The 26567-nt window shown below is 42.0% G+C and overlaps 1 protein-coding gene across 1 annotated transcript in view; it reads right to left on the reverse strand.

Annotated features, from left to right (window-relative positions):
- Positions 1-1534: 1534 nt before the first annotated feature.
- The window catches only part of Tbc1d22 (TBC1 domain family member 22), a 51973-nt gene continuing 26940 nt past the window's right edge, over positions 1535-26567 (reverse strand). Inside the window, exon 3 of the mRNA XM_071587504.1 lies at positions 1535-3775. Coding sequence (XP_071443605.1) covers positions 2002-3666 — 1665 coding nt within the window. The 5' untranslated portion in view covers positions 3667-3775 and the 3' untranslated portion in view covers positions 1535-2001. The remainder of the gene's footprint in view (positions 3776-26567) is intronic.

The following is a 26567-nucleotide window of genomic DNA, read 5'->3' on the forward strand; positions in this document are numbered from 1 at the left end:
AGTATGTATATATATATAAATAAAAAATAGCATCAATCATGTTAAAGTAAACATCCGTAGAAGAGGACCTCATATAAAACATGATGGCCGTCTTTCACCTATTCTGTGCGTCAAATTCACGAACGTCATCGTCACCTTCGACTTGAGAATGGACTAATACGTAGTATGCTAATCCGAGACGTGTTCCATCTTTTCCAGGCAATTGTGTCGATGAATTCATTCCGCGTGACTTCAACTCTTCTGTTCAGGGCCGCGTCAGTTCAAATCGGCTCCCACCATTGGCAGCCACTCATCCTTTCCTCTCATGCATTCCTAAAAAATGCAACCGTAAGCACATAAGTCGTTTCTCCACGGGAGTGGTATCACTATGCTTAAAACGCATATTTGATACTGATTAACTGCATATTATCAACGAGAATGAATGAATTATTTTACTTTCAATGAAGACAAGCGATATGAGCCAAAAACACCCTGCGCCACAAATCCACATCGTAAAGGCCAAGGAGAATCAACACCATCTCCTCCAGCTGACTATACAGGTCCCTCTATACCTTCACAATGTCCTCCGACAATTTTAATTTTTCAAAAAGACGACCGCGAGAACAAAAGAACACTTTCTCGGACTTTAATGTCCTATGATAATCTTGTATCCTTCCACTCAAACCAGTCTCGCTCTACCTGTTTCAGTTGGCTGAAATGAAAAAAAAAATCATTTTTAAGCAGCCGCTTCATTAGATTGAATAATGCTGTTGGCATCATTGCATTCTGCTTCACAGATAGACAGCGGTTATCTTGATTTTCCTGAGGAATCATACAGATTTTGTAGATGAGTGTAATTGAAACATTCCGGTGTAAAATTCATTAATATTGTTTTGGCTACGAGACAAGAAAGGAAGTTAAATTGGAACCTCTTTTCTAATGATGCACCACAACTCATCTAATTAACTGATGTTTCTTCGAACCGGAAGGGCATATTTTTCAAATAAGTACGCCTCATGATAGAATGCAGGAAGCGAGAGGGACACCCGAGTTCGACATCTGCTTCGAGTTACTTAACACAATCCTCTTTACTTCATCCATGCACACTCGCAAGTGTCGTCCCTCCCAAGAATGTCTCCATGATAGGTCTACAATTACTAAATAGTATTCACACATACAGAAGGGCTGGTTCCAACGAGACAAGTGTCCAACAGTTTTTTTCAACAAAAAGAATAGTTAAGAGTGACCCTTGCTGAAAAATAATAAACGGAAGCATGAAAAACAGAGCACTTTTCATGGTCATCGAACCTTTAAGTAGTGAAAGATGGAAGTAAATCCCTAGCAACTAGTTTTCACTGGAGAATTGGATGTTTATAAGCAAACTATGACAGGAAAAACTAAAAAAATCAATTAAAATAAGTGATACATCAGATATCTTGGTTCACATATTTAAGTTAATCATCATAAATTGAGGCATTCTTTTTTCTTCCTCTGGGGTTACGCTGCCAACAAAAGACCTAAGTTGCTGGATGAAAACTACCAGTAGAATAGAAATTATATTGTATTTACATGCAAACTTAAAGATACACATTTTGTATAAGATACAGCCATATTTTATTTTAGGTCATCATCTGATGATACGACTCCTAGTACATAATAGCACCCATCGAATCCGCTGTCTTCAGGCCCTATCAGATCAATATCCACAATACACTGACTGATTCTTCGTCGCATATTTCATATAAACTGGATCGGTCATACTCATTTTAGTCCCAAAATAAACACACGCACACACACACACAAGTGAAAATTCCCAATCCTGTTCCTTAAAGCTCTGAACACGAAAAGTTTATGAAAAAATACCTGAATCCAAACTCCCACCTCTCATTATTACACTGTGGTCAAGAGAACCATCCCAGGGGGTCCGAGTGGCCTACGCAATTGACGAGAGCAAGAGTGGACGCTGTCCGCCCCCAACGGGTCCCGGCGAAGCAAGCCGGAGGACGCCCGCCCGACGGTCCGTCACCTGTCCCCGCTAATCAAGTGGTTCGGAGCCCCGGAGAAGGTGAACTTGAGGCGATACGCCTCCGCGACCAACATCCCGATATCGGAGTCGGTCCAGTTGGACGTGGGCAGGTTCTGTAGCATGAGCATCAGTCCTTGGAAGTCCTTCTCGAGGAGGAGCTCTTTGCGCCAGTGCAAGAGGAAAGCGGCGCAGACATAGAGCTGGAAGGAGGCGAACCCATCCGACTCGGCCAGGTACGTGTCCCAGAGGCGGATGGTGCAGTGAAGGGGCAGTTCGCGGGTGAGGAGGTTGTTCATCCAACGGAACGAGAACTGGAGGTAGTCGACACCGTGCTGGTGCAGATGTCGGTGCAGCGGTGAATCGATCCTCTGGACGAGTTCCTTCAGCTGGTTCACCTTCTGCTGGATACCGAGCTGAGCAAATATGTAGTTGTCCTGGATGCCGTCCAGGAACTTGGATAGACACCAAAAGGAGTCCGCTTCTATTATGTCCCTCTGCTCCTTCGTGAGGGTCATCACGTCGCAGGTCTCGAGGTCGCAATCGCTGGATATGACTTCCTGAAGGAACACGACGTAGAACGGGGTCACGAGGTCGTTGATTCCTTGGACGTAACCAGATGCCGGATGGCGGATGGACCAAATGAAGAGTATTCTCTCGAACATCTCCTGGACCGTCTTCTGTTGAAAAAGAGCTATAAGGGGACTCATCCGGGGAATGTCTATGTGTATCTGTCTGTAAGTATCCATGTATATTTCATCAAGTTCGACGTCGTAGTACTGTTTGACCAGACCCCAGTACTCCTGCCTCTTCCTTTCCAAAACCTGTGGTCTGCGCTCGAGGTTCGCCGGTAGATAACCGGAGAGAAGTCTCCACGTCACGGCCCGAACCTTGACCGGAATCCCCGACCAACTCAACTGTCTCAGGTCCTCCAGGTTCAGGAGAGTGCTTTCCAAGAGTGGAGCGAAGCGATCCAGTTTGATCCCTTCACTGTCCGCCCCCTCCCTCGACAGTAGTTGCAGTTTGGATCTCATAGACGTCGTCCTCATCTGCTGTGGTCGCCCAGGATACTGCTTGCTCAATGACAACGTGGAAGGTACGCAATTCACCGGCGCGTTCACGGGGGAAGACGGAATTTCTTTCTGACAGGCCAGTCTCTGCAGAGCCTCCACCTTCCTCTCAGCGGAGGACGCAGTGTGACCGTCGACGGCGTTTAATGGCAGAGATTGGGTTAACGTCAAAGGGGCACGGGCGACGCTGGATGCCGCAGATACCTCGCCGGTCGCGGATCGGCCGGTCCCAGAAGACTTGACCACCACACCACCGCTTTCGTCGTTAGAAGAAACCGCATCCCGAGACAAGGAGTTCCTAACTTCCGCTCCTTGCGCCCTGTGGCTGTTTATAACGCTGAGGGCAGCGGACTGGGCAACCTTCTTGGATATCTTCACGTCCGGCAGTCCGATGCAGAACTCGTCGTCCCCTATGTCCCAAGCGTCGCTAACGCTTTCCTGGAAGTCTTGGAAAGAGGTTGGATATGATGAATTTTTGGGACGATTTTTCGGAGCCTCCTTCTTCGGGCTTGGCCTTCCGGGGACAGCTTTCGAGTTTTTCTTCCAGAAAGTGGACTTGCTGTCAAGGTCCAGGAATCCCTCCGGGTCGTCCATTGCGTGACACCGCCACGACAACCGCCTCTTCCTCCTCTCAAATCAGCTGCCTCGTCAGCTTGCCGCGTGACGACAGCTTCGAGACCCGCCGTCAGAGCAGCCGGTGACACTGGAATTAGAAACGAATCACGGTGAACCCAACTGACGAAAGAAAATAGGAAAAATAATCTCCCTTGATCCATATCCAACAGTTGTTCATGTATGGAATAATTTTAGGAGATCATTTTGAAATTTTTACCAGCAAGGGAATGAAAATTTACAGAAACTATTTAATCATAAGCCCATCTTTACTACCGACCATGTTTTCAAGAAATTAGTGTCACTTTTAAAATACAATTGGCATTGTTTGTGCATTTATATCCGTATACATGTACCTTCCTGGCCAATGGGAACGGGGCAGGGGGGGAAACGAAAAGAGGTAGGAATAGAATAGGAAACGAGGAGATTTGTCAGTTCACTATTGTCATCATTTAGCTGCCAATACAATAGGAATCCTATTTACACAGCGATGCTTTCATAATACGCTTTCCCTGTTTTAATACCAATATGTAAAATATGCACTGATTTAACAGTGATGTACCGATGATATAAATGGTCCACGGAATCAGACACGTGTCTTTAAAAATACTTGCAGCGTGTGTTATTCGCAGTGAACGTGGTGCTGGTACTCTATTCCGCTTCTTTTAAGCGACATCGATATGTTTTTAGGAGTGTCGTAATGTGGCAAGGGTTATCTATGTCAAATCACGTAATTTTCACTTTTGTTCGCGGTTACTTTCTTCGTGACTTCGGAGTATTTTATATTTTAACAATTGCATTCGTGATATTCGGCGCCTTAGCAAGTTAGATAACAGGAGTGGTCCGGGAAACTGGAAACTTACGTATTTACGATAATATCATTTCATTCTATGAATGGAAATTGACAGAAGTTCATTTTTTCACGTACAAGTGGTACTTTTAACGATGGTACGTGCGTCTCACTTCGTTACGTTTACCAATAAAACATATATTACTCAAGGTTTATAAGTTAAAGCTCATTAAACCGATTCTTTAAAAGAAAAAAAACCATCTCCAAGACGACGGGTTGGTCAGACAACAAAGAAACATTAGCGTGCCAGTACTGTTTTTTTCTTATTTCGCACCGATACACTGGAATATTCGGAGCATGGAAATATTTAAACGAACTTGAAACTTTTCTCTGACATTATAAATTCAATTAAAATTTTGGCTTTCCAATCCTTTAGCAGAAATATTGAGAAGTTCGCCCGAAATTATTCTTGGGATCTGATTTGATGGTTGCTGTCCCATTGCCGTCGTCGGCATACTACTGCTATTGACTTTACGCATACGTATCTTGGTTTACATAAGCTCCAGAGAAGGAAAATGTCGCACGTATTTGTCAATAGAGGGCGGAAAGACGGCGCGTCGTAAACGCCAATTACGTGCGCCGCAGATGGCGAGAGAAAAAGGATAAGCTTCTCACTCGCATTCGGGGAATTGGATTGCAAGAGAATGGAGTCGCTCGGACGGGGAAAGTTGCACGAGGGAGGCGAAGCCAACAAACAAGTCACCGGGAAGACGAAATCCAATCTTTTGCGAACAGAACTGGTATAAGGGCAAGGTCTTAAATATTTCCCTTCCTTCAATCAATAATCTTTCTCTCTCCCCCCCCCCCCCCCCGGTCACTCAGCAATCCCCTCGGGGATTCCCATTTCGGGTTTCCGCCGTTCTCCGCAGGGCCGGGCGACATGACAGTACGTCGAAATCATATCGATTTTATTTTCAAATCGACCAAATCCTATACGGATAATATTCTGAAAACGATATTTTTTGGGTTGATAATTATCAATTAGGGACGACATATTTAGGGCCATTACGGCGATACGAACAATGCCATTGAAGTGACATTGAAATAACTCTCGATAAGTGCACTATTCGATCTACCCGAAAGTATATATATACTACTCGATATGCTTAATAAATGATAAAACATAATCACCGTCACCTCGATATTTCTTTCGCATCTAAGTTTGACAGTGTAAAATTAAAATCGCATAGTCTAGGTGCTAACCGAAACTATTTCATTTCCATTTTAAATTTCCGACACACAATGCCAAAATTCCTCATTTGAATGGATTCAAATGCTTCCTACAAGATGTTTGGTGAAGAAAACTACTTTTCAAGGCTAGCAAACGCTGGCAGGAATTATTTCCGGCCTGCCAAATGTTCAAAGCAGAGAGGAAAGTGACGTGGCTAAATGAATACTCAACAAATGCAGATATGAAAAAGAGAAGGATACTTGCATCTTTTCAGATGGGATTTTTAAAAAATGTTGGCAGAAGCATTTATGTTACATCCAATAAAGAATTGTTTCGACGCATGAATAATAGTATATTACAAAGTAATTTGTTCCGACTAGTCAAAAAAAAATGTGACTATGGAACATAATGATTTATGCAACTACTAAATGTGTACAGTATGAAGGCTAAATTATAATGCCCTATTGAATCATTCACAAAAGGCATCAACTGCTATTTTTCCACTTACGATTCCGGGGAAGCAATTCAATTACAAACCATAATAATGACAGGGGTAAGAAAATAATTGCGGCAAAATTAGAGGGTAACCGCCCAATAGGATCCGTTTTAACCTCATAACATTCAAGACAACGGCAAAATGCTACACCAAACACACAACCTCCCCTTTACAGACTTGCTCCATTTTGAAAAGTTTTGAGTTCTGTCACATCACCTGCCACACACACTTGCTTGGGGGACTTGGGGGGCATCGTGTCGACGAGGCGGGGTGCAGGACAAGGGTATTGCACCCCGCCAGGTCGAGGGTTCTATTCACAAATCATCAATCTGAATAAACACTTATCTTTATTTAAATCCATTAGACCGATCGACCACTTTTTCAAATAAAATAATGACGTCCTTTCGCACATACGAAAACAATTAGACAATGATTTCCCACACCATTTCTACGAGTAATTAGAGCTAACACACCCGTGGGTCATGTCACCCACATGTGTATGTACTACAGGTCTCTCAATGAAAATCGATTGGGCACATGAAGAGAGAATATTAAGCAGCAACAAGTTGTTTCAAGTTATATGTTGAGAAAACAGGTCCTCGGGTCATATTTTCCTTCTTCTACGACCGGTATTCATTTTACCCGAGGGAAAATTATCTCTTGCGACGCATCCTATACCATTGATTGCCATACTGCTGGTAAGTTTTAAAATTTTCAAAATTTAAGAGTAGCTTTGCTATTTCACGTTAATTAGACCCCACCTTTAGTATGCTGCAAGTGTATGGGATCCTCGAAAAGTAGGCTCAATTTTGAAACTAGATCGAGTGCAACGTAGAGCAGCTAGGTCCGTGAAAAGTTGTCATGAACAAGGAAGCAGATGTCACGACACTATTGGAAGAATTAGGATGGGAGCCACTAGCTGACCGTAGGTTTAAATACAGGTTAAATTTACTGCGTATAATTGAGGCAGTTTCTTATCTGATGAGGTTTAAGACATATTACAGACCCCTAGTTAATATGGTAGATCAGCTCACCAATGTTAAGTCAGGGAGATTTACTGTAGAACGGATAAATTTGAAATGTAGTTTTTCCCTCTTACCATTGGATATAAAAATAAGAGATTCGACCTCAGGCGTGAAGGAGATAATAAGAATTGGTTGTGTTTATAATTGGTCGATATCCTGCATGTTATTCTTTTTATTCCATGGATCCAACTTTTTAACAGCTCTACTGCATGATTTGAACACACGAATCCTGTTAATAGATATTGTTGCAAGTTAAGTATTTTCTTTCGCGTGACATTGATTTCGCCGTTACGGCGGTTTGCGGGGTATTGTGCAGGTGTAGATTATAAGATGTGGACCAAGCAATCCAAAAGGACAACGCGGTGGGAGAATAACACATCACAAGAAAAGTTACATTGAACGCCACATCGTTCCATCAGAATAATAAATAAACAACTGATTCGGTGACCTTGACTGAAGTCGCTCCCAATCTGTCTGTAAGTCCGTCAATCTCCCCTCCTCAGGAAGCAATTTTTTCCGAATGGGCGGCAAATTAAGAGAAGATAAATCATAAGAGCCTCTCAAGATAAGGAATGTTTTTAAGGGCCAATAGAGCAATTGTGGCGAAAGGTGGGGACGCGACTGAGGTGGAAGGACATAGAATTGACTGCCGTCATACTAATAACCAGCATTTCAATCCGAAGATTGGCTAAAACTGTAGCCATCTGCGACTATTCGCTTATTATATAGCACGCAGGCTCCTCCCGGAAGTCCTTCCGTCTGAGACAATCCCTCTCCACGTGGCATGCGTCCCTTGGCCTTCATCTAGCGGCCTTTGCCTATTTTCCCTTCTATTATCTTCCTACGAAATCATTATTCCTCAAGGCGCACCCAATCAAATTGGCTCTCCTTTTCCTTGTCGTGATCCACAACGTCCTTTCCCATAACACTTTCAACGTTCCCCCGGCTCGACTCTTCTGTACACTTCCTCGTTTCTCGCTTCTTCCGTCCATTTCATCTCCAGTACCGGGTTTCGAAAAACTTATGCATCTCGTCTATGGACCGATATTCCAGCACACCTCTGTCCCCGTTACAATCCGCGCCATGCTCCACGGAAACGCCTCCAAGCACTTTTCCATTTCTGCAAGTTTTTCTCCTTTGCTCCTCCCTATTGCTCGTCTCCTCATTGCCTTCCGAATTCCATCTCATCCCTTGCACTGGCAGATTGGAGCGACAGGATATAAATTAATATAGTAAGAGAGAGAAGACACCCTCACTGACAACCACTTGTTCTTCCCTCGCACAGTAAACAATCGTGAAAAAAGCAACTATTTGATTTTTTAATTAAAAAAAAAATCGAAACTCAAAGTCTCAATGGAACACACTCGCCACCGCATTGCATCAATGCACGTGTGCTCATGTATACATGAAAAATATTATCACGATTTAGCGTAAGTGCGCATTTTTCCGTAAAAGGTTGTTGCCCCATTGCGCACAATCACACGCGACTTGCGCTCGTATTGTGTGGATGTACATAGATGTAACTTCACTTGATAACACGTCGAGCCCTTTCAGTCAAGAAATTAAAAAAAAAATACTAAGAGTTGATTCCAGGACTATTATGAATTTACCAATCAGGATATACTGGAAGCAAACAATTGTTAGGCACCTTCTGATGATACCGGAAATAATATGTTCGTAGCAGAATTCCACGGAGCTAATTGCGGCCATAAAGACTCCCCTTAACAGAATTTTACAAACAGGAAATATATATATATATATATATATATATATATATATATATATATATATATATATATATATATATATATATATATATATATATATATATATCATAGATATATTAATTTTCATAATTTCCACAGTTCAAAGAATGTAACTAAAAGACTTCCCCCTTCAATCTAATGAATCACTGAAATCATTTCCAATAATTTACGCGCGCTGATAACGTAATCCTATATTTGTATCTACTATATGCGTGAATTTTATTTGCGTGCTTTTAATTCAACATGTTTACGTTGTTTGGTGATACATTTTTGAAACTGGGTACTTTTCTGCAACTGGGAACTGGGCTCGTTTGGATGATAATATGTCTTAAATGTACATTTATGTCGTGCATATGAAAGGTAATTTTATTTCATTTCTCAATTTCAATGCCACTCGAATTCATTAAAGCACAATTGGACTTTCCAGTTGCAGGCACATGTCACAGTCAATAACACCTATGATGTCCACGCAAATCAATTAACAATATCAGAATTTGAATATTTCCATGCGTCTTTGATCGAGATCTTGATAGAGCCACCCACAAATCTTCGACAATACAAAGATATTTCGGCGTAAGATACCATCATTATGGTTTAAGCTCCGTCCGGAGATTCATTAACGGTGACGGCGACGCTCAGTTCTGGAAATTTTCGTCTGATTTCAATGCATGAACCCGATGTCACTTTATGATACTAAATTAATTCAAAATGTAAAGCGCATTCAATGCATTACATTGCCCAAATAACTCAAATTTTAGAGGAAAATTAAAGTTGGATAAACGGATGTTTTCAAATCGCGTATCGTACATTTTGAAATACTTTGTAAAAGTTATCTCAATTTCAGATCGAAAAACATGCACGATCACTGAAAATGGCACCCCACAAGGTTGCCATTCTCAAGAAATTTAGTAATTTCTACATTGATCGGCAGCAAAAAATGTTTCCCAAACTTATTCTACTTACTTCATTTTGGGATACACCCATTTATATACAGCGTACCTGAAAAGTGTAAAATAAAAGTTGTATACGTAAACATTCATTTATTTTAAGGAACAAGAGGATTCCGGTTGACATGATTTGGATAAATGGTGAAAAGTAAATAACAAGCGCGTCAATTGCAAGAAGCAAGCTCTGGTTTTTAATTTCGTTACCTGCACTTGCGAAGTCTGGGCTGTGCATAGTTTTCGCACAAGACGCCTATCCTCTGGTATACTCTCAAATTCAAGAAAAACGTTCAATGATTGCGCACAATTTACTCGGTCGAAATACCACTCTTCTCGTAATTCTCGAAGCATACACCTTGATTATTTTCTATCCTCCTCCCCATCGGAATATTCATTACTACACAAAAGGCATCTTCACCCCTCCCATCCATACCGATGTTTTTCGTTCTTCGTAAGCATGCATACCTTTCCCTGCACACGAACACACGATCCCATAGTCCTCACATAGTACGGCCGCTTTGCGCATTTTTTTGGGATTGGAACTCATGCTGATCTGACTAGGTCTTTGGGCCAATTTCCTTCCTCCCCCATCAATATTGAGTTCAAGACAATAAAATATCTTCCTTCCAGGCTTCGTTAAACGTTTCAGTATCCCGCGTGGATGTCAAACATCCAAAAACCCATTTTTCTTAAGATAATTGACATTTAAATTACGCAATCAATTATGCCTAAGCCCTCATCGAGACAACTCCTCTTTCTATTCCTAGATTCACTAACCTAATATCTTCTCACTTACGATGAAACAATTAAATTATTGGACACGAGAGTACGATACAGCGTACGTTTAAACGTGAGTTGAGCATCTTAAAAAACAATTTTTGGTGATTCCGAGGCACTGACGAATTAATTATTAGTTGTTTAACAAGGCATTTCATTTAAAGTACAGCATGTTTAAACGTACATATCAAAAGTAATACTTGAAAGGTCAAAAAATAATAAAGTCCTAATTCCCTCGAGGGCACTCCATATCATGCTCACATGCACAACAGCTACATACTTTCTCATGACCATAAACACAAATGCGTGCGTGGCGAAGTCCCGAGGCGTGGTGTACGTATTGCCGGCTGCGTCTAATGCCGACACGTCACCGCGACAGAGTGATGACCGATAGCACACGCCGCGTCACAAAAACTCGTTCGCTGGCCCAAACTGATTATTTCAAAGAGTGCCCTTTCAGTTTACCACGTTCAAAAGAGCACACGTCAACCTAAAGGCGAAGAAAAACCTAGACGTCTTCTAAATTTAAATGGGAATTGGTCGTCTACGAGGAAATAGTATTTTTCCATTTGCTGCAAACCATGGCGAACATTTTGACAGTGAGAAATGGATACGATCTGTTGAAAATAAATTGCTTCTACATTTGAAACACGTAAACAAACTATGAACCATAGATACATAACTTACAAAACGTTATGGAGTAACTTTGACCTTACCTAAAGAAAAATCTGCTTTCAGGTTACCAAAATATTAAGCGTGGGTCATGGCCGACAGCCAAATTATGCCATACTTAGGAATGAAAATGAACAAAATGTTATGAAGTATTAATGCATACATCCACCAACACACAGAGAATTCAAATAAGATCAATTCTACGGTGAATGGAAAAAACTGCGCTAGGAACAATGATTACGAATGAAAACAGACACCTTTAAAGTTTTACACTGTATACAAAAAAACGCCTTTAAATTGACAACAAGTATTTTTTGCGCGGAAATGCCAGGGTGGCATATCGCGAAGAAAGGTCGGCAAAACAGTAACATTAGATGATGAACGGAGTTTAGGAAAATCAACGCTGCACACTATTTTAACCGGACATTTGGGTTTTAAAAAAATGTCTGCAAAAATCGTGCCCAAGCTGCTGCATTCATTGTTCGCCAGTTTTTTTGCAAAGAATTCAATTACCTTGATCCTTGATCATTCCCCTCATTCGCCAGATCTCGTCCCCTGTGGCTTTTTCCTATTCCCAAAATGCAAAAATGTGATGAGGGGACATCACTGGGAAGATGTGGAGGACACAATAAAACAAGAAACGACAAGGAGAAAGCCCAACTGCCTTGAGGACTTCTAAAGGGTGCTTGGAAAAGAAGAAGATGGAATAAGTGAATACCCTACGAATGGAGAGTACTTTAAAGAAGGGGACAAAATGGATGTAGACTAAATTTTGCAAAACTAAAGTTTTCATGGCCTCAGATCGCGTATTTATTGGACAGTCCTCGCATATGATTTAGAGGGGGACATTCACTCAATACCTTCTGAATTCAATACAGAATAACTAACGTCTAACGTCTTGCTCTTTCCACCCTTCCCTCGCCTCTTTCATCTCAGCGGCGCAGGAACCTTTCCCGAGAGAGACGGGGGAGGTGGGACGAACCGAGGCGGATCAATAGGGGTAGTATGTCCGTCCAACAGGGGAGGGGCCGAAGGATCGCGCTAGGGGTAATTCAATAACAGCAGAACATAATACGTACTCGCGTTATGCCAATCCTGTTTTTTTACTGCGGAAATATTGGGTTTGGAAATATCGCATCTTTTCTTTGGTGTTTGCTCTTTACAATAACGAATGACATATTTCACCTGGGCAGTTTAAAATAACGAATCCATCGCAATATCTGGATAACACATAGCACCCTTTTGTTAACTGGAAAATTGGCGAGTGACATTTCATGAATCCATTTGTAGATTTACTGCGTCGAAAGGCAACGGTTTTCAAAACGTACGTATTTGTGTACAATGAGGAGACAAAATATCGAACTCTTGCATTATCAATCGATATATGTGGTTTGTATAAAAAGTATCGGGAAACGTTCGAAATAGATTTATTTCAGATTTCGCTCAAATTCCTCCAAATTCTTCAAAGTACATCCCTTGAGCGTCGACACACTTTTGACAGCGGCTTTTCCACGACTCGAAGGCTCTCCTGTGGGCGGATTCCGGTAGGTCCTTAAAGGTAAGCACGCCAGCATCTTTGACGGAACCTGGGGTCCCATGGTAGTATCCTTTGAGGAAGGATTGCACTTTTAGGAATATGAAAAGTCTGCTGGTACCAATCCAGGACCTAATGGGGGTTGGGAAATCGTCGCGGTGCAATTGCAGATGGTCTTCGCAAGGAGACACTCGACTCTGCTCTCTTGGTCGTCTATAAAGACCTTCGGGACTAGTTTATCGTAAATCTTTCGCATCATCACATTTTCAGTAATAATGGTGTTTGAACTGTCATCTCATCAATGCCAATACGAACTGCGATCATGGACACACTTAACCGACAAGGTCTGCATTCAGTAATTCACGCACACGTTGTACGTTGTCGTCGGTTCTTGACGTCCACGGCCGTCTTTAAAGGCTCGACCGCCACACTCTCTCGCCCATCTTTAAAGAGCTTGTGCCACTTAAAAACTGCAGTTCGTGACATGCTTTCATCCTTAAACACTTGGCAAATCATGTCCAACGTCTCCGTACACGATTTCTCTAATGCACCATAAAATGAAATGGCTTACCGATGTTCAATCGTCCGCTGCATTTTGTGCTGGCACTGAGTCATTCGACAGGTGTCCACTAAAAGCAAGATCTAGTCTGACGCTCGCAGGCGATCGGCGCTTGGATCGTGCTGAAGGTCAGACCCCTCCCCCCCCCCTACGGAACCCATGAGGTGCGCGTGTGCTGCGACGTGCAGTCACGTCAGGAAAAAATTATTCCCGATGCTTTTTATACAAACCTTGTACACAGCCAAAAGAGCCGTTGTTGTTTATTATGTAATTTGACCACCTTGCCGACAGTTGTTATTATTTTTTAAAAATAGCAATGCATCCCAAAAAACGTTCTCTTTATTTTCTGGTTGTCCTTCCTTTACAAGAAAACTGTCTCGTGAGACCCAATAAATGTATTCGCAATATCTCACTTTTATTTCGATTATCTCCGATTCAATACCTCGGATTCGGAGTCGAAGCGATATTGAGAAGCGGATGAAATTGCAATATCATCTGACATATTTTGGACGGATGTATTTCTTTCGCTTAAGAATAGGTGGCAGTTTAAACAATGAAAAAAATAAAAGAATTTTTCCTAGTCGTCCCCCATGTTTTTCATAACATGTTTCGATTTTAATTCCATATGCTATTCGATTTGACTCACCACAAATCGATTATAAGAGTCAATTTGTTCAAGTAAATCGAACATCGCCCCGAGATTTCAATCGATTCCTTCCTTAGATTTACCGATCTATAATCCAGGAAAGAGCAAGCGAAGAGAGAAGCCAACAAAAAAACACACTTGGAAAGAAAAGATAAATCCTCCCTAAACATGTTGACTAACAACCGCCCTCGAAACGATTGAAAAGGAAGAACTTCAAAAGGAAGTCTGAGAAAGAGTCACAAAAAACAGACAATAGAAAGTACAATGGAGAGGGATGAGTGCACTCATGGAATTACTGTGGAAGAAAGGAAACAATTATAGTAGGAAGTTTTACTCGCAGGGTAGAGGTCCCTCAAATCTTCATTTTCCAATACTAACTCTCAATGCCAAGAGAAACAAAAACAACTTAGTCCCCCCCAAATCCAGGTTTGGAAGTGATACCCTTGGAATCAATTTTTAAAAAACAATCACAGTGGGGGATGGTTAACTCAAAATGACGAACGGTCGACGAAAGGTCAGCCACAAAGGCCTCCAGCTCTCAATTTCAATTCTCGACCCTCCTCCTCGTCACGCAGATAACCGAACTCAAAATCAAATAAACAAATCCAATTAGTTTGAAAATACATTCAATTGCATATTTTGATCCGATTTTACAGCTTCAAATGTGTGTAACGGTTATTTTTTAAGTAAATGAGGCCATGTTACGATATTATTTATCTAAACATCGCCAGGTTGATAATTATTTCCTTTACAATACGACGTTTGATCAATTAATTACTTCGAGAAAATATTTTGAGCAATGAGTCGATGAAACATAATCCTTCCGCATTTTCATGACGACATACCCTTATTGATGACTCATCACATAACAGGTTTTTTATCCTATTTCATAAATACATTGAGAATTAATTTGTTTATTTGATTTGGTATCCCACATGCCAATAAGGTACGGACTAGGGGCTTCTAATGTTTTGCACAAATAACGTAAAAATACATTAAGTAACATAGACTGAGTCCGATTTACATACAGGGACGCACCCAAAAGTGGTAGGACTGATTTTCTCTGGAGCGAACGGAGCGGTGGAGGGGGGTCTGCCTGGCAGGGTAAGGTGGAGGGGGCTCTTAGCAACAGACCGACACCAAACTCAGTCACCTGCGGGCTGTCGTTGAGTGAGGACACCGTTTTTAGTGAAGCAAGTTTTTTGTTCGCGTCGAAAAACAAAATGAATCTGAATTTAGACCAACGTTATTCCGTAAAGTTTTGTGCGAAACTCGAGAAGACGGCAACTGAGACCCTCGATATGATCAAGCAGGCTTATGGGGACACTGCCTTAAGCCGTTCCACAGTATTTGAGGGGTACAAGATGTTTAAAGAGGGTAGCGAGCTCGTTGAAGACGACCATCGCTCCGGACGGCGGTCGACGGCAAGAACCGACACGAATGTGGACAGAGTGAGGGCACTGCTGAACACAGACCGACGCTTAACCAGTGCAGAAATTGCAGACCAGTTGGGTCTGTCTGCATCCAACGTCCAACGCATTATTTCACAGGATTTGGCCGGCCGGCCATCGCAAACTGCTGGGTGCTTCATCATGACAACGCGCCGTGCCATGGCGCGCTCGTCGTCAGACAGCTCCTGGCCAAATACGGCGTTGCCAAGTTGCCGCACCCGCCCTATTCTCCCGATCTGGCACCACCGGACTTCTTCTTCTTCCCCCTGATTAAAAAGCTCAAGGGACGACGTTTTGACTCGATAAAGTCCGTTCAAGAGGCTTCGACGAGGGTCATCAACGGCATCCCCAAAGAAAATTTCCAGCGGGCGTACGGGGAATGGGAGCAACGTTATACTAAGTGTGTAGCAGCTCAAGGAGTAAACTTTGAAGATTATTAAGTCGATTTAAGTATATCGTCCATAAAATTCTTGTAAAAAAATCAGTCCTACCACTTTTGGGTGCGACCCTGTACGCGGAAATTTTTTAAATGATAATTATTGAAATTTCTGAAAAAATTATATTTTTTACACACAGATAGGAGCACGTTTCACTCGGGAATTAAATTCCAGTCCATCCACTTCCATGAGGAGCGATTATTAAAACTGTTTTATTTCTTCTCCAGTTATACTGTATATCCAGTTACAGGCGTACGAATAAATCAGTTCGGCGAAGACGGACAAGGCCACTAGTATCATATAATGTTTCCGAGTGCCCTATAAAAGTTTTGCGTAATTTATTTTTTTTTTTCTGAAAAAAATTAAGAATGGCTGAGTCCTTCAAGAGAGGATAGGGAGAATCAAATGTTGCATGTTGACCCGTGGTCCCTCTCTCAGGTTATAAGCCCAAGTATACAGGGAGCATTCCTGAAGTAATGCAATTGAATATCCCGCGGCGCTCCCTTTGGTCGGAGTGGAATAAGCTAAGCTAAGCTTTAACGCGAAATCAATCTCAGTGCTCTCCAAGCTGTGGAAGCGGCAGGACGTCAGTTATTGCAAACCTCGGGATTCCGACCGCGCCACGAAAAAATGGAATCGACGATCGAACAACGTTACGCAATTACTAAATTTTATTCTTGACTGTAAAAATCTCTTGAGGAGACTAACAAAATGATTTGTGAGGCTTACGTGGACTCTGCTCTGTTCTACTCACACAAGGTTCGAGGTGTTTAAAGGCCTTTAAGGAGCGCCGGGAAGAGGTTCACGACGAACAACGCTCTGTCAACGGCCGTCAACCAGCAAAACCGACAACAATGTGGCTCGTGTTCGACAATTGTTGGACTCTGACCATCGATTGAGTATCAAGATGGTTGCCGATGAACTGAACATGTGATCTACTGTTGTGTTTCGCATTGTTACTGAAGATTTAGCGATGAGGAAAGTGTGCGCCAAGCTTGTGCCCAATGTATTTGCCCCAACGCTTTAAGAGTTGGCAAGTTCCTGGTCAAACACCAGGGACCAACGCTGCCCCACTCCCCCTAATAGTCCTGACGTCGTCCCAGGAGACTTCTTTTTGTTCCCTCGGATTAAGGAAGCCCTGAAAGGAACCCGTTTTTCGTCCATACAAGAGATCCAATCAGCCGTGACGAAGACCATGCGAGAGGTCCCCGAAGACGCCTTCAAGGGCGCGTACCGGACGTGGCAGAGTCTCTAGAAAAAGTGTGTAGATGCCCAAGGACAGTACTTTGAAGGATGTTTAGTGTTTGTGCAAATCAGTTGTACACTGACCGTCGATTGAGTATCAAGATGGTTGCCACTGAACTGAACTTGTCGTCTACAGTTGTCTTTGTTACCGAATATATAGCGATGAGGAAAGTGTGTTCCAAGCTGGTGCCCAAGGTATTTGCCACAACGCGCTACGAGTCCGCGAGTTCCTGGCCAAACACCAGGGACCAACGCTGCCCCACACCCCCTAGAGTCCTTACGTCGCCCCAGAAACTTTTTTCTCTTCCCTCGGATTAAGGTAGCCCTGAAAGTAATCAGTTTTGTGTCCATAGAAGAGATACCATCAGCCGCGACGAAGACCTTGCGAGAGGTCCCCGAAGACGGCTTCCAGGGCAGGGTCGTGGCAGAGTCGCTGGTAAAAATGTGCAGAGGCCCAAGGACAGTACTTTGAAGAATTTTAAGTGTTTGTGCAAATCTGACCAATTAATTACTTTAAAAAAATAATATCATTAGTTTAGGAACGCACCCTGTAATTTGCACATGCGGAGCCTGCTGGTGGCAATAAACGGTGCCTCACTTTCTCCTTGCCACCGTTACTAAGTATGTTTACCATTTTCAAAAGGTTTCGTTATAATTTAGACTGCTTAGAGCGAAATGCGTCAATCGACTTGTAGTTTCGAGAAACGGACCCCAGGGCGTTTATTATTAAACTTTCTGATCTACTTGTTTCGAGTGAAAACGCCATTGCAGAAGCATTTCTAATCTCACGGAGAAGTTTTGCGATTTTCGCCATCGGCGTTCATTGTGGTGCATCCGCCCTCAAATGACGAATAACCATTGGAAGTTTTAACGACTGCGCTTCCCGCCATTATTTCCTTTTGATTTCTCTTGACATACATGGCGACGTATGCATGCACTTCTCGCGGATGCTGTTGATATCTCCAGGAGAACAATTCCATTAAATATGAAGGAACACCCGTTTTTCTCGACCTAAACCAAAGCAAAAATTTAACAATTTTGCTAAAAAAAATAAAAGCCTTCCTTTTAGGAAGTCCTTTTAAGTTCTCCTCTCGTGAAGGAAGAAAATGGCACCTAGACACAAATACGTTTGTCAACAGTTGATGCGCTTCTCAGGATTACGAGTATAAGTGAACCGTTGATTCGTCCCCGCCAAAAAAACCTTATTGTATTTTTTATTCATAAATATGACAAAGGGGCATAGTAATCATTCATGTATTTTTTTAAATCAATACGACAAAGGAGCATCGTTATTATTAAATTCTTAGACTAACTTTTAACAAACATTAATAAAATACGTAGTAGTGACATCTTCTCGGATTTTCCAACAGGTTTCAAGTCCTCAATCTTCGCCGACGTTTACAAGAAAGACTCCCTCGTCGTCTCCGGGTCTATGCCGCTTCCTCGTGTCTACTCCCTCCCTCCCTCCACCCGATCGAGGAATTATTCAAAATTTTCAACTTGCGAATAGGAAGAGCTGTGGCCATAAAAAACGCTTGGCTCCCCTTTTTTTGGTCCATCACCCAAATATGTAAATGGGTGGGTCGCGGTAGTCCAGGGGGTAGAGCGTTAGACTACTGTCCGGAGGATCCCGGGTTCAATTCCCGGGCAAGCCTCTCTCTGGGCACCTACAGCTCCACCCAAGCTATGCGATTTTTCGTGTACCAGATCTTCCTGGGAAACCATAACCGGCACAGGGTCTCATGCCCAAAACGTCCGACTAAATAGTATGGCACGAGCCAACCGATAAGCAAACATCCTCCACAACCTGTCGACGATTTTTCAAAACAAGTTGCTTCACTGATTCAACGTTTTGATGTGTTGTTGGCGTGCTGGGGCGTCCAAAGCGTGGCTCGTCAGTGGCATCGTCTCGGCCATCTTGGAAGAGCTTGTACCACTTATAAAACATTTGTTTCACTCAGATCAGACTCGCCGTATGCCACTGTCAACATTTCAAGGGATTTGGAGCACTTTATCTCCTTTTTTTTTATAGACAATTTGATGCAAATTCTTTGATCCATTTTTTTATAAAGCGGAAAATCGCCGAGCACACCAAAACACGTCTAATATTTGTATCTGTCAATAACAAAATAAATATGCTACATCGTTGAAACTGTAAACAAATATTTGGGCATGTACACCAGCACAGTAAAACAAAAAAATCTTGAATTGAATGTATATTGCCCGCAAAATTTGAAAAGTCACCTTACTTCTTGAAAAGACCTCGTATATATACGCTCTGTCGGCGGGAAGAACCAATCGGAGTTAAAACACCAGGCGTCTATCAAATCTCCAACGAAAGCGGAAAAGTACACGAGCGAGGCCAGGGACAGGGCAGGCACCATTGAAACGAGACGGAAGGAAGGCAGGAGGCATCTCAGATTGGGAAAACCGCTCAATTCAGCCGTCACAGAGCACAGTATTATCCGTGCCCACGCCGTTATATGGGACAAGGCAAAATTACTTTGACACTCGCAGGATTCGGACCGACTGACGAAAGAGGCTAATGAGATCCGGCTTCGAAATAAAAATGTCAGCAGGGATCCCGGTAACCGACTCAGTAACGCGGGGAAACCGACACCGACATGTCGGTGGAGATGGAGGACCTAAACCCGTTGGAAAACATGAGAAGATTTCACCAATTCCATGTACCGGGAAAGTGCCATTAATTAAGAAAAATAAAATTAGGCAATGATTTGTACCCTTAATGAATGTTGCTACCTTCCCAGACACTAAAAAAGCTTCCCTGGCAACTGTGAGTTAATATTCACCATGCTCAATCAATTTTCGTCGTATTTAATCCATTACCTATCGGGAATATAGGTAACGCCATTGTTAAATGTTAACAATAACATATCATTGTAAATTTTAGAGGTGAAAAGTGAACTTAGATTTTATAAAAAGACAAAAAACCCGATGAAAAGAGAATGTATATCCTTCGTTAGTCACTTGGAGCGGCAATTACACGGAGGAGTCGATTTATAAAGGAGTGCGTCACTTGAAAGGCCTGCGTCATACATACGTACACCCTACATTCCTACATACATCCGCTATTAGCCACGGCCAGGTCCAATTGCGGAATATGAAAAAGGACTTCCCAGTGCCAAAACAACGCAAGCGCGTATTGACGACGTTGAGCGGTTGACCTTCGTGACTGCTCCTTCGGCTCCATTAATTGCATTAAAATATTGAGAGAAAACTTTCGGAAATAAATATTATGATTATATCTACATTAAATGCCTTGAATTCCAACCGCAGAAATAACACGGAGTACACTACTGACGGTTATGACGAGTGATTTGATATGCTGGGGCACGGAATGACACGTTAAAATATGTTATCATTTCTAGAACGCATTAAAACTAAAGACATCTCAGTAAAGGTATTGTACAGAGTTTGTCCCAAAAATAAGTAGAATGATTTTTCGCCACCAATACACGAGGCCGGAGTGGGGTGATTTGTGATGGGTAAGGTAATGGGATCTTGGGAAAGCAACGCGACCCGCGTCAGTTGCCTGCGGGTCGTTACAGTCGGCGGATTGTTGCTAGACTGGACCCCTGTTCGACGGTCACGTCACGAATTCACGATGCCACTTTCCATGGAGCAATGATATGCGATGAAATTGCGCATTACACTTCGAAAATTAGATTCGGAGACCATTGCCATTGTTAAGGATGCTTATGGAGATAGAGAAATGTCCCAAGTGATGGTTTTCTGCTGGCACAGGATGTTCTGGGAGGGTAGAGAGGAGTTTGACGATGAGGAATGCCCTGGATATCCATCAACAACACAGTGTGATGAAAATGCGCTAAAGTGAAACACATGCTCAATTATGATTGACCCCCAAGTTACTGGATGTTATCAGAAGAGTACAGAAAACCACAGTGCATTGCATTCTTACAGATGAGCACTTAGCCATGAGAAAGGTGCACCAAGATGGTCCCCCCAAGGTGCTAACAGAAGACTGCTTGTGTGTGACAATCTTGCCTTGGACCTCTTGGACCACTGTGAAAGGGGCCCGAATATTTCAGAATGGGTGGTTACTGGTGACTACGCATGGGTCTTTGAGTACCATTTTGGACCACTGGATTATGTCAATGAGGTCTCGACGAGTTTCTAGAACGAGGATCCTGTTGACGTCTTACAGTAAGCATACAACACAACTGGCGGAGGCACTGGCATCGATGTGTCGATACATACGGGAGCCCATACGAAGAATTTTAGCAATTTTCCCCAGATACTACCTTGATCAAAAATTTCCCGGAATTTATTCAGAAAATTAAAAATACAAGTTTATTCATCTAAATCTATATTGTCCCCTTCAAAGTAATCCCCATCGACTGCAACACACTTATGCCAGCGCTTGATCCAATCCTCGAAACATTTTTTATATTCGGTTTTCGGTATGTCCATCAGTGCTTCCTGCGATTTTTCCATTACTTCCTCTCGGCTGCTAAAACGCGTTCCCCGTAATGGTTTTTTAACTCGATTGAACAGAAAGAAGTCACAGGGAGCCAAATCAGGTGAATTCGGTGGCTGTTGGATGGTATTTGTTGCATTTTTCGTCAAAAAATTACGAATAATGATAGCACTGTGCGACGGTGCGTTATCATGGTGCAAAATCCACGAGTTTTCTGCCCACATTTCTGGTCTCTTTCGGCGAATTGCTTCACGCAAACGTCTCATAACGCCCAAATAACACTCTTTGTTTACTGTCTGGCCTTCTGGCAAAAATTCATGATGCACTACACCGTTGTAATCCATGAAAACCGTCAGCATTGCCTTCTTTTTTGACTGAAAACGACGTGGTTTTTTTGGTCTCGGCTCATTTGGTGAACGCCATTCACTTGCCTGATGTCTGGATTGCGTGTCGTACTCATAAACCCACGTCTCGTCTCCAGTAATGATCCTTTTGATGAATGTGGGATCGGATTCAGCCTCGCAAATCATGTCTTTTGCGACGTCAACACGGTCTCTTTTTTGCATGAAATTGAGGTCTTTTGGCTCTGCTACACGACGGAAACCCAAATCATTAACCACAATGTCTTGGGCGGATCCATAGGCAATGTTCAAGTCCTCCGCTATTTCTCTGATGGTTAATTTGCGGTTATTGACCAACATTTCTTTTACTTTATCAATTTTTTCACCGACTTTCGATGTCGATGGTCTGCCACTGCGTTCATCATCTTCGATTGACTCACGACCACTTCTGAACCGCTCGTGCCACTGGTAAACGAACGTTTTTTTTAGAGAATCGTTGCCGAAACACTTTTCCAACATTTCCAACGTCCGTGCGCCACTAAATCCGTTTTTTACGCAAAATTTAATACAAGTTCGTTGTTGCAAATTTAAATCCATTTCTGCAATTGTAAAAAATCGCCAACACACACAGAGACAGATGTACTCTTGGCTACGTAACTTTTGCAAATGTCAAGTTATGACACTAAGATTTAAAGGGAATATCAACAACAGATGTACCAATTTAACAAAAAAAACAGAACTCAAATCGGAACGATGGGAGCGCCACACGGTGGTTATTCCGGGAACTTTTTGATCGAGGTAGTATATCCTATTTATTTTTGGGACAGACCTTGCACATCTTTTCGATATTTATTAAACTTGAAAGATTCTTCGAGCCCCATGACGAAAAATTATTTAGGAATTTCTTAGGGTCCAAAAATCAGGGCTTTAACCATTGCAAAAAAACGTGATTTCTCAGAACAAAAATTCTAATTTAGGAATATTTCTGAATGCCAGATTTTTACTATGCGCACAGGACAGTTAAAAATTCTCCAACCATTTTATTACGTTACCTCTACCAGTATTTGACTGGGTCATTTTGAAAATGCTTTTGAAATAAATTGATAAAAGACATTGCAAAATCCAAAATGCTAAAAAAATTACTCTTTCCGTAATTCCATTATTCCTATAGCATGTATGTATAACACTGATTCATAACCGTTTACGGAACACCGTTGCCATACACGGGTCCACAATCACCTGAATCAGAGCCGATGAATATTCAAATTTGCCCTTGATCACTGCCTTCAAAATCCAGCCCGAAACTCCATTCAAACCAGTCGTCTGCAGTCTTCACCGCGGGAGAAAGCGAATCGCCCATTGGCCCCGTGCGCCAATCTGTTCATCGCGGGGATCATCGACACTCTCTCCCGAAAGTTTCCCATTGATCGGTTTCCATGCGATTGGATAGAAAATTAAGCGAACGTCCCAACTCTTTGCAAACCAAAATTACCATGACGAAAAATCATCCTGACGCAATCCTACCACCTCGCACGCTCCAAATCTGTGGCGACATAATCATTGACTAAAGTGCATCCATATGTTTCCCCTGGGACACTGGCTAAAAGAGGGTCGACTGGCGTTGACCGATCCCAGAGCGTCCAAACCAATCCCAACAGCCTTAATTTACACCTCGGATGTGCGGGCGACCGTCACACGGCTCTCATCACCGAATCTCGGGGGATGAGAGGACGCGGGGCGGGCAGGAAAATCGGGGTCGCGCCCCGCCCTCCTCCTTCACCCCGTCCCCCTCTGCCCTCCCTGCACACAGTCGATGAGTCTGCGGCATCTGAGGGCACTTTACGATATTCGTTCGCCAATGTATCGTACTTCTCCGTTCATCAACGAGGATCGAGGTTATGACGATATATATATATATATATATATATATATATATATATATATATATATATATATATATATATATATATATATAATGTATAACACTTAGCACTAGTGGACACAGACAAAAACACAGAAACACACAAAAAAAGAGACTCACTATTTTTCGAATTTTCGGTGGTCGTTGCCACCTTTATCAAGGAGGAGAGGGACAGAACTATATATATATATATATATATATATATATATATATATATATATATATATATATATATATATATATATATATGTATATATATAATATATATTATATATATATTATATATATATATTATATATATATATTATATATATTATATATATATATTATATATATTATATATATATTATATATATATTATATATATATATTATATATATATATATTTCAAAGACGAAATCCCGCCATATGGCGAACAAATATTCATTCACAAGGAAATAGATAAACAGAAAAGGGATAGGAACGCATATAGAGGCATCGTCCCTCTCCGCGGGGGGAAATTCCTGATACCTGCAACGTTGGGTCGCATTCCCTGCCTTTTACAGACTCTTTTGGGGTAGAGTGTTTCGTGGTGCATTTTCATGTGGTAGTGATGTTTCAATTTCTTGCTTGTTGTGTCCTGGCTTCCGTGTTGTAGGATGGCTTTCGTGCTGCATCATGGGGTGCAGTTTTTTAGTTGTTTTGCGGTATATGTGTTTGCATGAGTATTGGATGAAGGGATTTTAACATGAGTGTGTGCGCTGCTGTGGGTGTAATTTTCCGTGTTGTTTTTTTGCATGTGGTATTTTTCCTTTTTACGGTTGGTGACCTAACACCCCCCGCCACACGCCCTTGCGGCGGCTTGCGGGGTATTATGTAGATGTAGATGTAGAGGACGAACACAGGAGAGGTGGGGAAGGCGGAATCGAGCCGATCACAAGCGCAAAAATATTTCCTAGACCGGGATTTGAACTCCGGATCTTTCCACTTGCCAGGCGGATGCTCTCACCACTTGAGCTATCGAGGAAACGTAATTTACACTGAGAACTGCGGGGCCTTTTTGCAGCCAAGTGCCCCGATTCTTTGACCAAGAGATGGCGTCAGGGGGCTTTTTCACTCACCAAAGGACGAATGGACGACACACAAGCTGATGTTTTTGCTCTCGCGATCTCCTTGGGTGTGGCGATAATTATCGATTCCATTGAGCAACAATGAAAATAGCATCGATAGAATCCATATCGTCCTTAATCGATATCGACAATAGTATTCAAATATCACTTGTAATTTACGATGCATAGAACATATAAATGAAAACTTGTGGTACGAGTCTGGTGAGCTAAAACAACCCCTGTGACGCAATGCACCTCAACATCTTTCGCGTAGTTATACTGATTCACGAAAAATGTCACATAAAACGAATTAAAATAGACACTACATTGCATTGTTTTAGCACCCCGCAGTTCTCGAATGTCACACACGTTGACTGAAGTGAGCGTATATATGAACCCATTATTCACCAGGCCATACACACCGGTCTTCCCCACCTGTCCTTTCTTCCAATTCGCTGCCTACGAATGAAATCACGCAACTTATAGAAAGCTACATAAGATTCGATCTGCAGTTCCAAAAGACACCTTCTTTATTTTCGCTACACCCCGCCAGTCACGGCGAAGGTGCACGGTAGCGGTTGATAGGACACCAGCCATGTAAGATCCTCTTTATTTTTTTGGTACTTAAACAAGCCAGTGTTTGTGGCGGAGGGTTAATACGCACCAGTCTAATTTTGATCCGAATATTTTTACCCCTGCCGCGGTGGGTCAATGTTATTCTGATCCCTTATCGTTCGTGGAATAAATGACATTTTAAATCTATCTGTTCTACACTTAATCGCTCTAATTTTATTGACATGGTCTCTCCTACTTAAGTAAGATGGGGTTAATAATACATTTTCAACATCAATGCTATAGAGACGTCCTTCCAATTTATGCAAGAGATTTTATCTCTGATTTAACCATCATTCCGTGAGTGATTCCCAGCCTAGCTGCTCTATTATTTGGGATACGCTACGAAGTTTATCCTAACAACGTTTTATAAATATATCTACTCTACGCTGCACGCGATTCAATTCGGCAATCCATAGAACTTCTTGAGCATCCCATAAATTAGCAGTATATTCTATATGAGGCCTAAGCAGCGAGCCTTTTCAGCATATTTACCCAGCACTCTTCTAATAAATCCTAATTTTTTGTAAGCTTGTCCACATATCCCCCGTATATGTTTCACACAATCATATTAAGAAAACTAGTAACAGGAAGGTCGGGTAAGAATCCTATAAAAACATATGTATCATTTCAACGTAACCTCCTGTTTGTCGTTTGGTCGACGTAGATCTAGGAACATATCACCCGTGAATACGGGGGCCTACTGTTAACTACAATAAAAATAGTGGTAATCGGAGAATTTAAATGTCTTTACGCATCCAGGGTTCAATTCATGGAGAATGTACATACATACATATATTGAAATTAAATTTAAAATACTTCGCCTTTCCACATAAACCACTTTTATTACTTATTTTATATTTTATTATTAGTAATAAAAGTGGTGTAT

This window comes from Hetaerina americana, unplaced genomic scaffold (assembly GCF_022747635.1).
Source record: "Hetaerina americana unplaced genomic scaffold, ioHetAmer1.1.p SCAF_3, whole genome shotgun sequence".
Taxonomy (NCBI): Eukaryota; Metazoa; Arthropoda; class Insecta; order Odonata; family Calopterygidae; genus Hetaerina; species Hetaerina americana.